Genomic DNA, 15048 nt, shown 5'->3' with positions numbered 1-15048 from the left:
TAAATCTTTGAAAATCTTCTTCTCTGCTCCTAGGTATAAAAAACACTAATTCAGTAAATAATTATGATGAGCAAGAGTGCCTCTACCAAAATTGTGAAATTCATGGCCCCAGGGTCAGGGGTTCTGGTGTTAGGGCGGGGCTCTATATTGATTAGGGTGAGTTCACCATGCATTGGACACATACCTTGCTTCGGACAACTTTAGGCAATAAACTCTCTTTCAACTTAAGAGTTCTGTGTATTTATTTGTTTCTGTCAAAAAGATGAAGATTTAAATTTTTTAATGATACCGATTGTGTTTATCATATTGTGATAAAAATACCCCGCAAATGGCCTTGAAGTTACGTCATATTTTACATCATCAAAGGGGAATAACCCGAAATTTATGATTTTGCGATTTTTAGAGTTATCGTTCTTTTAAATTCGACTTCAACGGAACGAGTCGTACTTTGGTGAATTTTGTCAAGGATTGGTAATTTTACAAAAATTAAAAAGAAATTTCACTTCAATGTTTGTTTAATTCTTATTAGAGCTGATTTTTACTAGTATGCTAATTTCACCGTACATTGGACAAAAATTGACCATGCATCGGACACTTTTCGATGCAAAGGTAAGCACTACCATATTCATACAGAACCCAGCTGACAGCTGTTTTTTGCCGAAAAAGAAAATAAAAACTCTATATTTTCAGTCAAAATACAAGTTATCGATATATGACGTCTGGAATTTAACTCAATTTATTTTTACAAACCAGAGTATGATAAACCATGAGAAAAAGGCGCGAATTACCGCATTGTAAACATTTTAAAGCATTTCTATGGCAGACATAGGGGCTTGTCTTCCGGATTGATAAGTGTAAAATAATTTTTCAAAAAAAGATTTCGATGAACAGTGTTGCTGTGGTTACTAAAAATAGAAATATCTGTAAAATTGTTTCAAAATGCTACTCCTCCTTGGTCTGATTTCAATATATCTTGGCACACAAGTAGACAACACTAAGAACTTAAAGAGACTTTATCGACGATCATTATTCTATTTATTGCTGTTGTAAAGTTTCAAATCCCAGCTGCTTATGGACTTTCTCTTCCTTTGCTATATGTTGAAAACCAGTAGAGCTTTAGTCTCGACAGAGACTTCTGGTTATTCCCAAGTAACTATAAGACCTACCCGAACCAAACTTGCATGGATGATGCATCTAGGGATGTACACTACCAGACTTGCTTCGTATGCTGGTTCTGACCTTCTTTTTTACTCCCAAGTAACTATAAGACATACCTGAACCAAACATGCATGGATGATGCATCTAGGGATGGACACTACCAGACTTGCTTCGTATGCTGGATCTGACCTACATTTTCATTCCCAAGTAACTACAAGACCTACCCGAACCAAACTTGCATGGATGATGCATCTAGGGATGTACACTACCAGACTTGCTTCGGATGCTGGATCTGACCTGTTTCGTCCTGTGCCAGTTGACTTAGTTCTTCTTGGAAGGATGTATCGTCCTGCGCCAGTTGACTTAGTTCTTCTTGGAAGGATGTTTCGTCCTGTGCCAGTTGACTTAGTTCTTCTTGGAAGGATGTTTCGTCCTGCGCCAGTTGACTTAGTTCTTCTTGGAAGGATGTTTCGTCCTGTGCCAGTTGACTTAGTTCTTCTTGGAAGGATGTTTCGTCCTGCGCCAGTTGACTTAGTTCTTCTTGGAAGGATGTTTCGTCCTGTGCCAGTTGACTTAGTTCTTCTTGGAAGGATGTTTCGTCCTGCGCCAGTTGACTTAGTTCTTCTTGGAAGGATGTTTCGTCCTGCGCCAGTTGACTTAGTTCTTCTTGGAAGGATGTATCGTCCTGCGCCAGTTGATTTAGTTCTTCTTGGAAGGATGTATCGTCCTGCGCCAGTTGACTTAGTTCTTCTTGGAAGGATGTTTCGTCCTGCGCCAGTTGACTTAGTTCTTCTGGGAAGGATGTTTCGTCCTGTGCCAGTTGACTTAGTTCTTCTGGGAAGGATGTTTCGTCTTACTAATCAATGAACCTAAGGGTCTAGCATATATGGTATAAATTTGCAGATTTCCACCAGCAAGTGGTGGTCTCCATATGAGTAAAAAATTTTCAAGAGTTGCTGTAAATGTTAAACAATTAACGAACAAAATAATAATCTATTTCAAAATATTGTATCTATATTTCTACAATTGTGTACCCCATTCAAAAATTAGCTTTTCAATCACGTAATCATATTATGCATTTTTGAAATATTTGCTCCAATATTGAAGGACACTTGTCATTTTTAGCTGGGCCAATTGCTCGTAGAGCAATACCTGGCTTTTGTGATGGCATTCAACAGAAAATGCTGCTTCGATCATTACTGCTAAATCAAATTTATGTGTAAGAATATAGTATGTTTCTGCAATCTGCTTTGAGGCAATACAAGAATAATATTGAGATATTAACCAACAGTATTCAATCTCAAAGTCCATTAAACAATATACAAATAAAAGCAGAGCAAACATGGACATCCGAAACATCAGAGGTGGGATCAGGTGCAATGGAGGAGTGAGCATCCCCTGCCGACTGGTCACACCCGCCATTTGCTCGTTGTCATGATTAGGAAATAACTGAAAAAATCTGTCGTCAATTCAGTGTATAAATAATGGACTAACAATTGGTATGAAAAACGTCAGTCAGCATTTGACTCAATGATAAATTGTATTTGCTGACAAGGTCATTTTATCGACAATAGAATTTATGAAATGATGACTTTTATCGAGAATGTTGATATTTGTTGTGGAAAGAATAGAAATGCGTCTTGATCGTATAGTGGTTTATTTAAGACTCTGTTATTAACTATAGAAACATAACGTACAGTATTGTGACGTAATAATAACGTTAACGTACGTGACATAAACCCATGGATAATCCGTGACACTCCGGGCACCGAAATGAATTATAATAGAATATTAAAAAGTTCAAATCAAATTAACAGTTCATTGAAATTAAACAAGTTCATAATCACTTAATTAAGAGGTCCATTCACGGATTCTTTCTCTAGCTTTAGTTTTTGTCACTCAATCCTTTTCTGTTCAGACACATTTATCAGCTTTTTTATCAGTCTCAATTCTGGGATGTTTGTGAAGACGTACTTCTGTGTTAGTTTTATCCAGCTCCATGTTTTGAGTCCGTAGATTGGCATTTTGTTTATTATCTCTGCCATGTCCCTGAGATTCTTTTCCTGTGATTTTTCTTTCTCCTTCTCCTCGGCCTCTGTATGGTTTTCTGTCATCTGAGTTCCTGCCCTTAGTGCGTCATCATGGATCCTTGTGGCGAACGTGTAATCCTTCTCTCTACTTTCCACGGGGCCCTTCGAGGTTTGTAGCTGATTTTCAAGTGTCTGTACTTTGATATTTAGCCCCCTTATTTGCCTTTGAGCGTAATCATGTTGTGACTGAATACTAGCATTAGGATGCTCCAAGTGTGTGCTGTAGGTTTTGATATTTACAACTTGATCCTTTAATTCCCAAACCTCGTTATGCAGACGTCCGTTTTCGTACGCTAGTTTATTTATTTGTTCCATCATATCCTTCATCCCATTCTCCACACGAGTCTGAAAATTTCTTTGTTGGTCAAATTGCAACAATTTCTCTAGCATGGTAGCATTTTCTTGTTCCAACGCGTTCATCCTTTCTGTTTTAGTCTTCAACTCTGACTTAAGTTGTTGTATCTTGTTAGTCAGCTTACTACGTTCTTGAATGGAATCCACAGTCCGACTTATCGGAGTGGAAGCTGATTTCCATAAAACACTTTTATGTCGTCGTTCATCGTTCATTTCTGTGGTTTTTGGTTTGCTCGTTCCTACAATGTTGACAATTGTTGATTGGGTGGGCTTGTATATGTCCTTTGTTAGTTTCATGTCGCAAATACTTGTGTGGTGTTTCTTCTGGCACTTTTTACATCTGTTGCGGGATTTACAATCTGCGGCGCGGTGGTTTCCTAAGCAGTTGAAACAAAATTTCTTCCGTTTTAAGATTTCTAATCTTTCGCTTACTTCTGTAACTTTCTTACAATCCCCTGGAAAGTGATTATCTGTGCAACAATAAATGCATGGGCGGCTCTTTATCCCTGTTGTTTCGATATAAGGAGTTGACTCTTTTGTTTTCTGGTTTTGTCCATAATGAGCATGGCGTTGTTTCTTTGAGGCTCCAGTAAGAAACATTGCTGTTGCGTGGAATCCATAGCTGTTTTCAATCTGGCCTGATTCAAGGATTTTGACTTCTTTGCTGATAGCTTTACGAAGATCATGTAGTGAAATGTTGTCACCATCGTACTCACGTGCAATTTTTTTCCTGATTTCAGCTGGTAGCTTGTTCATTATGACTGGAATAAGTAAAGCTCCGTACATCTCTTGTTTTAGTCCTAGACACTCTAAACTCCTGACATGAGATTATAAGCAGTCTCCATAATTTCTTAAACTGATGGCGTCGTTTCTCGGGGCTTGCAGTTCCATAAGTGCTCTCATGTGACCATTGATGATTTTTTGCGGTTGACCAAATCGTTCCTTGAGCAGGTCTATGGCAGTTTCGTAATTTGCGTTTGTGAGAGTAAATCCTGCAATGGTTTGTGCTGCTGTGTCGCGTAATTGAGCCTTGAGATACGAAAACTTTTGAATTGGTGTTAAAGTTTGGTTGCGGAGAATTGTTGATTCAAATGAATCACAAAACGTATTCCATTGTAATATATCCCCATCAAAATCTGGAAGATTTAGCTTCGGTAATCTATGATTATTCGTAGCATGGTTGGATGGTAATGACAAAACATTTTTCTGCCAATCTAGGTTACTTTGTTCATTGAGATCAGAGGCAGGAAAATTGTTTAAAATATTCTCACAAGCTGTTTCACTTGAGTTAATTGCAGCTGACGTGTTTACGTTACTATCATGAATTTCTAAGGCGGGTATAAAACACTCAGCACTGGCGTTCAAAGTTTTGCATGAAACTTTTTCCGTAAATTTTCTGTTTTCTTAATTTTGCAATCTAATTCGTACATATACTCCACAGGCACCTGACGTTACTTATTTTTCTTTTAATAAAAAAAAATATACACATACCTAATAATGAACAAGGTACCCATCGAAAGCCGCCATCTTGGATTTTTGAAGTAGGTCATCACTTGTATTTTCGTCTGAAACTCCGTCAAATAAATTCCCTGCAGCCATATTCTTTCTGTGGCCAGTCTTTCGATGTCTAAACTTACGGACACTGCAACCAGAAAGGCGCATCACACTTGCAAATATTGAAAATCCCTCGTCAAACTCGACCTACTGCTTCAACATTCCGAGAAATCGCCAAAAGGGGGCCGGAAGTTTACATCAATATGCTAATGGGAATTCCGTATTTGTCAGTTTTGTGGCGGATCTAAAACGGCATGTTATAATTACTTTGAAATTTTAATAACTATTTCGATAATAGAAATGAAAAAAAAGCAAAATGGGTAAATAAAAAACTTATTATAAATATTCCTATAAAATATACTGTATTAATCTATACAGGTCGTTGCGTTCGAAACAATCTTCAATAAAAGAGGGGGGGGGGTGCTTGAATAAAAAAAAAAAAATCAACAACAAATCATCTAGAGTTAATTAAATCGTTTTCAAGAAACAATAGACTGCAAACCATCCAGTTATATATATATTATATACATATATACCTGGCATATGCTTAATTGAAAAAGGAGAGGGATCACACGTACTGATTTATAAAAGGATTTGTAATGAAATCAAATATAAGCCTATGCAACATGTATATGTATAAATCTGTCACCAAGAAAAAAATAAAAATGTCGCCATGCCACTACTTTATTGCAATACATAAAATTGCAAATATAAACACTCCCTGGGATAATTTTATTATGGACCCCCCCCCCCCCCCCCCCCCCCTTCTCACACACGCGCGTGTACATACTTTAAATAAATAAAGTCAATCTTCTCCACGGATAGCGCTCAATCAGGGCATCAATAATGATTGTGTTATTGATAATATTTAGTGCATGTAAGTAGGGACTTATAACCGACTCAATTTGTCTCGAAAATGTTGATCAGCTAGCATGACCAGGGCGATCTTCGACATTTAAAAAATAAAATCGCTTTGATCAAGCTATATCGAAATTATTTGAGAGAAATAAAATGATATTCAATGTTCTTACATGTAAATTACGTTGTATTTTATTGTCTGAATTATTGTATTTGGAATAAGAACTAACTTTCGCCGGTTAATTTTAAAAATAAATCGTACAAATATATTGACCAATCAAAAAAGGGCTTTCCCTAAGAATTTCAAGTCGTATGTAAACTTCCGGCCCCCTTTTGGCGATTTCTCGGAATGTTGAAGCAGTAGGTCGAGTTTGACGAGGGATTTTCAATATTTGCAAGTGTGATGCGCCTTTCTGGTTGCAGTGTCCGTAAGTTTAGACATCGAAAGACTGGCCACAGAAAGAATATGGCTGCAGGGAATTTATTTGACGGAGTTTCAGACGAAAATACAAGTGATGACCTACTTCAAAAATCCAAGATGGCGGCTTTCGATGGGTACCTTGTTCATTATTAGGTATGTGTATATTTTTTTTTATTAAAAGAAAAATAAGTAACGTCAGGTGCCTGTGATATACTCATCTTTTTCGTGATTTCCTCTTCTATGTCCTCTTCAGATAAGGCGTCTAATATTCGTTCATCTAGTTCTTGTAGAGTTTGCCTTTTCTGTGTTAGGGACTTCCTAATTATTTTGATTTCCTCCGTTACTTCATTGGCTGTATTTTCTTTCAAGTCCAAAAATCGTCCGAAAAGTTTCGTTACCGCTGATCTGTAACCGGCCCGTATGGCTTTCAGTCTTCCTTCCATTGTGCGTATATTATGTAAACATTCCGTCAATCACAGCACCAAAATGTTGTGGAAAGAATAGAAATGCGTCTTGATCGTATAGTGGTTTATTTAAGACTCTGTTATTAACTATAGAAACATAACATACAGTATTGTGACGTAACAATAACGTTAACGTGCGTTACATAAACCCGCGGATAATCCGTGACAATATTCTTGTTTTATCAACTTGCTTGTCCATAATTTATCTCGTTTAAGAAATTCTTCTTACATAGAGCACTGATGTTTTGGACATATGTTGGAGGTCCATGTTTGCACTGCTCCTGTTTTGTATTGATTTATGGACTTTGAGATTGAATACTGTTCGTTATCTCCATAGTATGATATTATCTTTCTTGATGTATGCTTTGATGCAAAACTCCCTGCTGAGGACACATCTGTTCATAATCATTTGACCTTAGTCAATCTTGCTGCATCAGTGTTTATTGTTTACTTCTGTTGGAATATAAAACCCCCAAAAAATACATGTGGTAAACATTTTATGCTGTTAAATTTCAGCTACATTTTATTTAATTTTTAAAATTTTTATGCTCCGCCATAAATATGGCCGGGTCATATAGTGTTAGTCATGTCAGTCTTCCATCCTTCTGTCACACTGCATTTAGCCGAGACTGTTCAAAGTTCAGTTTCAAAGAAGCTATCCAAGATATTTTCATCAAACTTCATATGCTGGTAGATATTGATGAGAGTTTTTTTTTACTTTGACCTTGACCTTTTATTAAATAAATGTTAGGTCAGTATTTGACATACCATTCAAAATGATGTTATCAAACTTCACATGTTGATACATTCTGATGAGAGCTTTTCAACTGCATCACTATTTTGACTTTGACCTTTCCTTTGACCTTGACCTCAGATATCGTTAATTTATTGTTTAGCTCAATTTTAAAGATACCATTCTAGATATTTTTATCAAACTTCGTATGTATGAATAAGTATTAATGAGAGATATGCAACTGCATCAACAATTTTGACTTTGACCTTTCCTTTGACATTGACCTAACTTTTCTTGAATCAGTGTCAAACCTCGTATGCTGATACATACTGATGTAAGCAATTCAATCACATCAACATTTTTCCTTGACATTTTATTTGACCTTGACTTTTCCTTTGATGTTGATCTCACTTATCTTTAATTAGATTTTAGCTCATTTTTAAAGATACCATTCAAGATATTTTATCAAACTTCATATGATGTTAAATACTGATGAGAGCAATTCAACTGCATCAGCATTGTCTGGCTCACCTGAGCCAAAGGCTCAAGTGAGCTTTTCTGATCACATTTTGTCCGGTGTCCGTCTGTCTGTCTGTAAATTTTTCACATTTTCATCTTCTTCTCAAGAACCACTAGGCCAATCTCAACCAGGTAGTGTAAATTCAAGTTTGGTCAAATCATGACCCCCGGGGGTAGTGCAGAGCCACAATGGCTGACCAAATTTTTTCATAGACATATATAGGAAAATTCTTTAAAAATCAACTTCTTAAGAATAGCAAAGCCATTATTGGCATGGGATTACTTTTGGATTTAAACTTTTCAATAATAAACCAATTTCTACTTTTTCCTAGCCACACAGCTCAGGTGAGCGATGTGGTCCATGGGCCTCTTGTTACCTTGGCTTTTTATTAGTTCACCTGAGTAAACTCAGGTGACCTATTGCTATCACTTTTCGTCCGTCGTCGTTCGTCGTGCGTCGTGCGTTAACATTTAAACATTTTCAGCTTCTTCTCTGAAACCACTGAACCAATTTCAACCAAATTTGGCATATAGCATCTATGGGTAAAGGGGAACAAAAATTGTGAATTTCATGGGCCCTGCCCCCCTGGGGCCTGAGGGGTGGGGCAAAAACCACTAAAATTAGTGCAATCTTTAAAAATCTTCTTCTTTACTCCTGGACATCAAGCAGTCAAACTGTTTGCATGATTGTAATCAGCATTGAGTCCTCTACCAAAATTGTGAAATTCATGGCCCTGGGGTCAGGGGTTCTGGTGTTAGGGTGGGGCTAAATAAGTATATAGTGAAATTACATGAATTCTTTGAAAATCTTCTTCTCTGCTCCTGGGTATTAGATAAACTAACTAAGTGCATAGTTATGATGAACAAGAGTGCCTCTACCAAAATTGTGAATTTTATGGCTCAAGGGTCAGGGGTTCTGGTGTTAGGGTGGGGCTCTATGGATTATATAGTGAAAATACATAAATTCTTTGAAAATCTTCTTCTCTGCTCCTGGATATTAAATAAACCAACTAAGTGCATAATTATGATGAGCAAGAGTGCCTCTACCAAAATTGTGAATTTTATGGCCCCAGGGTCAGGGGTTCTGGTGTTAGGGTGGGACTCTATAGATTATATAGTGAAATGTCATGAATTCTTTGAAAATCTTCTTCTCTGTTCCTGGGTATTAAATAAACTAACTAAGTGCATAGTTGTGATGAGTAAGAGTGCCTCTACCAAAATTGTGAATTTTATGGCCCCAGGGTCAGGGGTTCTGGTGTAAGGGGGGGGGGGGGCATCATAGATTACATAGTGAAAATACTTGAATTCTTTGGAAATCTTCTTCTCTGCTCCTGGGTAATGAAGAAACTAAATAAGTGCATAGTTATGATGAGCAAGAGTGTCTCTACCAAAATTGTGAATTCTATGGCCCCAGGGTCAGGGGTTCTGGTGTAAGGGGGGGGGGCTCTATAGATTATATAGTGAAATGTCATGAATTCTTTGAAAATCGTCTCTGCACCTGGGTATTAAATAATCTAAAGGTATTATGATGAGCAAGAGTGCCTCTACCAAAATTGTTAATTTTATGGCCCCAGGATCAGGGGTTCTGGTGTAAGGGGGGGGGGGGCTCTATAGATTATATAGTGAAAATACTTGAATTCTTTGAAAATCTTCTTCTCTGCTCCTGGGTATTGAATTAACTAACTAAGTGCTTTGTTATGATAAGCAAAAGTGCTACTACCAAAATTATAAATTCGATGGCCCCAGGGTCAGGGGTTCTGGTGTAGGGAGGGGGGGGGCTCTTTAGATTATATAGTGAAAATACATGAATTCTTTGAAAATCTTCTTCTCTGCGTCTGGGTATTAAATAAACTAAATAAGTGCATAGTTATGATGGGCAAGAGTGCTTCTTCCAAAATTGTGAATTTTTTGGCCCCAGGGTCAGGGATTCTAGTGATAGGGTGGGGCTTTATTGATTATACAATGAAAATACACTAAATCTTTGAAAGTTTTCTTCTCTGCTCCTTGGTATTAAGCAGATGAACTACCTATGTAGTTATGATGAGTAAGGGTCCTAATCTTCAAGAATTGTAAATTTCAAGGCCCCAGGGTCAAGGGTACCATAAAGGAGGGGGGGGGGCTGTACTTATATACTGAAACTGGATGAATTGTTTGAAATCTGCTCCTTGGTATTTATCAAATATTTTTGAAAAGCAAGGATGCCTTTTCAAAAATTGTGCAATGTGTGGATCCAGGCCTAAGGGTCAGGGGTTCATGTGTGATAGGGGCATTACTGATCATGCTGAATATTACTGATTACTTGAAATGCAGCTTTTGTTCCCCTACCCTGCCTATGGGTATTAAGTAAACAAACTAAGCAACTGCTAAGTGTATTGTTATGATGATCAATGGTGCCTATTTCAAAATTGTGAATGCCATAGCATCTGGATTAAAACATGAATCAAATTCAATCACTGGAAAGTTGTTGCATAATGTTCAGGTGACCTATAAGGCCCATGGGCCTCTTGTTTGACCTTGACCTCACTTTTCCTAAATCTGTGTCAAACTTCATTTGCTGATAGAGCTTTTCAACTGCATCAACAGTTTTTGATCTTGGCATTTCTTTTGACCTTGACCTCATTTTAATGAAATTAATGTGAAACTTCATACGTTGATACATACTGATGCAAGCAATCAACTGAATCATTATTCAAGATATTCTGATCAATTTTCATACACTAATACAAATTCTGAATTCATGTTGCATTACTAATATACCCTCGGTGGAGCATTCATGTACTACGGACATATTTCTAGTCAGACATTTTTTCATCTAAACAAAATTTTTAAAAATAATTTTGTCTTGATTAACTGGTTATTCAGGTATTGGGATGCTTCATATATCTGGACAAATTTACTAGGAACCAAAATGTCCGGAAACATTAGGTTCCACTGTACCTTGTACTGCGTTTGGTTCTTTGTTGTTTTTTTTTATTAATTTTTAAAATCTGCTTGAAAATAAAAAAAATACTATTTTGTAATTTTATTTTTCAGTTTAGATGCTACAAATTCAAAACGTCAAGGAAGATATGCCAATGATGCAGCTTCTGGAGATGTTCTGCGGAATGCAGTAATGAAATGTGTACCAAACAACAGATTGCCTTATTTGGCTCTTTTTGCTTCAAGGAATATAGGTGTAGGAGAAGAAGTTAGATATGATTATGGAGTTAAAGACCTTCCCTGGAGGAAACAGGTACTGAATAAATTTCTTACTATTGAATACTTAGTAATGAATACAGGATTTTTGCTTATGCAATATGCCTGAAGTCACACATATCAGCCCTGCAGGTCTGATATGGATCCATGAGGCTGATTCGGATCAATATCACACCCTTAGTAAACCAAACCTAAAAAAACAGTACTTGTGATAGTACACATATTCTTTTGGGCTACATATACTTTTTATTTTAACTTTTTGATTGTAAGGATGATTGATTTGACAAAAGATTATATTATTTCTGTTTCAAACTTTGGAGCAGGCACATTTGAGATAGAAGTAGAAACATACCCAAACAGTGTTAGACAATAATTAAGCTATTTACATGTCAGAAGGCTGTTTATAGTTATTATTTATTTATTTTTTTCTCTTTAATTCTCTATTGATAAAATATATATGACATGTCATGAACTTTAAAAGTTTGCTATATATTTACTTTGTCTGTATGGTTGTTAATATTCAGTTTGCTTTTAAGGTCACCTGAGTATACTCAGGTGATCTATTGCTATCCGTTTTCTCTGTCATTCTTCGTTGTGCATTAGCATTTGAACATTGTCAGCTTCTTCTCTGAAACCCCTTAATCAATTTCAACCAATTTTTGCATATAGCATCTATAAGTAAAGGAAAGGAGAACAAAAAATGTGAATTTCAAGGTCCCCCCTGAAGCCTGAGGGTTGGGACCAAACCCTCTCAAATTAGTGCAATCTTAAAAAATCTTCTTTACTCCTGGAAATCAAGCAGACAAACTGTTGATACGATTACAATTGTTACCGAGTCCTCTGCAAAAATTGCAATTGAATAGTTAAGTTGAATAAGGCTGCCTCTTCCAAAATTGTGAATTTCATGGCCCCAGGGTCAGGGGTTCTATAGTGCTACAGCGAGGCTACATGTATATAGATTATATAGTAAAAATGCATATATTCTTGAAATTCTTCTTCTCTGCTCATGGGCATTAAATCAACTAACCAAGTGCAAAGTGATGTTGACTAAGACTGCCTCTTCCAGATTGTGAATTTCATGGCCCCAGGGTCAGGGGTGTTAGTACTAGGTTGGGGCTATCAAGATTATATAGCCTAAGGGAAAATGATTTTTAAAAATCTTCTTTTCTGCTCTTGGGTATTAAACCAATGAACTGTGTACAAAGTTGTGAGAAGGAAGGATGTGTCTTTGAGATTTGTAAATTTCATGGCCCTTGGGTCAGCCAGGCTTCTTGTGTTGGGGCGGGGATCTAATGTTTATATAATTAAAACTCGTGAATTTCTTGAAAATCATTTTCTTTGCTCCTGGATATTAGGCCAATGATACATATTAAATATTTTTGATGAAGGAAGCTGCCTTTTCCAAAATGGTTAATTTCTGGGCCTATGTGACTCAAATGACTAAAAAATACATATAAATCATATTTAGATTCATTGAAATTAAATAACTAAGGTGTCCTTGGGGTCTCCTTTTGGTTCCTTTTGGTGTCCTTGTGGTTCATTGTGGTTAAAAGACATACCCAAATAGCCCTTATAAACTGGAAGTGTAATAAGATGCTGAATCTGACCTACATTTTCTAGGTGAGTAGACAGGTTAAGTTTTTTGAGCAGATTTTTATACCCCTGCAAACAAAGTTTAGGGAGGGTATACTGGAATGCCTGTCTAGCTGTTCGTAGATCTATCTGTAGACAAGATTTTGTATAGACCATTTCTCACAAACTTTTGGAAGGATTCTCTGAAAATTTATACACTTATTATTCACCATATGAAGGTGTGCACCTGGTATTTCCATCATGATTGGATGATTTTTCTGCCTTTTCCAGGACTATTTTTTTTCTATTTTTAGCTCTTCTGAGCCAAAGGCTCAAAGAGCTAATGCTATGGCCATTTGTGCTGTGTGCGTCGTTCAGTCTGCGGTGTGCATTAACTTTTTAGAATATAGGCCATAACTCATGCCCTTGGCCAATCAGTGTCAAATTTGTCACAGGGTATCCTTGGCCCAAGGGCTACCATTTATACTAAAATAAGGGCTGGGACCCTGAACCAAGGGGAGATAATCAGGAAAACAAACAAAAAGTACTGGTTGCTAAAAAATCTTCTACAGAACCACGAGGCAGATTTTCACCAAACTTACATACAAAAATCAGGATGTGTTGAAGATTTAGAATTGTTCAAGGCATGACCCTGGGGCAAAGGGCGTGGTCTCAAGGTCACTTTGAAATTGACTTAAATTTATAATTAATAAAAATGTTCATATTTTGCTTACTATAAGGACTAGGATCATCAAATCTTGTAAGTTGATGCATCTTAGGACTTCACATCATATTAACTCAAAAGTAGGTCACGGTGACCTATTTTTAAAATTTTGCTGGCATTCGTTTTCAAATTGATTTAAAGGCATATTTTGGATACTTTAAGGCCTATGATCATCAAACTTAGTCAGTTGATGCATCTTGGGTCCTTGAACAATGTAAACTTAAAAGTAGGTCACCATGACATACTTTTTGAACTTTATGACTTATCCTTTTCAAAACATTTAATCCCATTATTTCAGGCACTGAAAGGGTTAAAATCATCAAATCTTGTAAGTAGCTGCATCATGGGACCTTAAAACATATCTAAGATATGTAGGTCACTGTGACCTACGTTTAGAATTTTGCAGGCATTTGTTTTCAAATTGTTCAAAATGCATATTTTGATTACCTTCAAACCTATGATCATCAAACTTGGTCAGGAGATGCATCTTGGGACTCTGAAAAATGTCGACCAAAATGTAGGTCACGGTGACCTACTTTCGACATTTTATTTCTATATTTAAGAATCTTAGGTATTTATTGGCTTAAAATCATCAAACTTTGTGAGTTGATGCATCTTGGGTTTTAGGATAGTGACCTACTTTCGACATTTTGGCTTAGAATCATCAAACTTTGTCAGTTGATGCATCTTAGGTTTTTGGAGAATGTCGACCTAAACCTACTTTTGAATATCTCAGGTATTTATTGGCTTAGAATTATCAAAGTTGGTCAGCAGATGCATCTTGAGACTCTGAGAAATGTCAACCAAAATGTAGGTCACGATGATCGGTTTTTGACATTTTATGGCTGTATTTAAGTATCTCCTGTACTTATTGGTTAAGAATCATCATACTTTTTCAGTTGATGCATCTTTGGTTTTTTGAGAATGTTGACCAAAGAGTAGGTCATAGTGACCTACTTTTGAATATCTTGGGTACTTATTGGCTTAGAATCACCAAACTTTGTCAGTTGATGCGTCTTGGGTTTTCTGAGAATGTCGACCAAAAAGTAGGTCACGGTGACCTACTTTTTAATATTTTATGGCTATATTTAAGTATCTCTAGTACTTATCGGTTAAGAATCATCATGCTTTGTCAGTTAATGCATCTTGGATTTTCTGAGAATGTCGACCTAAATGTGGTCATGGTGACCTACTTTTGAATATCTTAGGTATTTATTGGCTTAGAATTATCAAAATTTGTCAGCAGATGCATCTCTGGACTCTAGAAAATGTCAACCAAAATGTAGGTTACAATGACCTACTTTCGACATTTTTTGGCTTTATTTAAGTATCACTTGTACTTATTGGTAAAGAATCATCATACTTTGTCAGTTGATGCATCTTTGGTTTTCTGAGAATGTTGACCA

General features: G+C 36.6%; 1 protein-coding gene across 1 annotated transcript in view; it reads left to right on the top strand.

The window, feature by feature from the left end:
* Nucleotides 1-15048, top strand: part of LOC134275332 (uncharacterized) — a 92192-nt gene that overhangs the window by 14650 nt on the left and 62494 nt on the right. The window contains exon 5 of the mRNA XM_062757609.1: nt 11185-11383. Within this exon, the coding sequence (XP_062613593.1) occupies nt 11185-11383 (199 nt within the window). The remainder of the gene's footprint in view (nt 1-11184; nt 11384-15048) is intronic.

The sequence above is a fragment of the Saccostrea cucullata genome, unplaced genomic scaffold, assembly GCF_032062105.1.
Source record: "Saccostrea cucullata isolate Sc308-1 unplaced genomic scaffold, CSIRO_AGI_Scuc_v1 ctg660, whole genome shotgun sequence".
NCBI classification, from domain to species: Eukaryota; Metazoa; Mollusca; class Bivalvia; order Ostreida; family Ostreidae; genus Saccostrea; species Saccostrea cuccullata.
The sequence above is the reverse complement of the archived record's forward strand: the minus strand, read 5'-3'. Positions and strand labels throughout refer to the sequence as shown.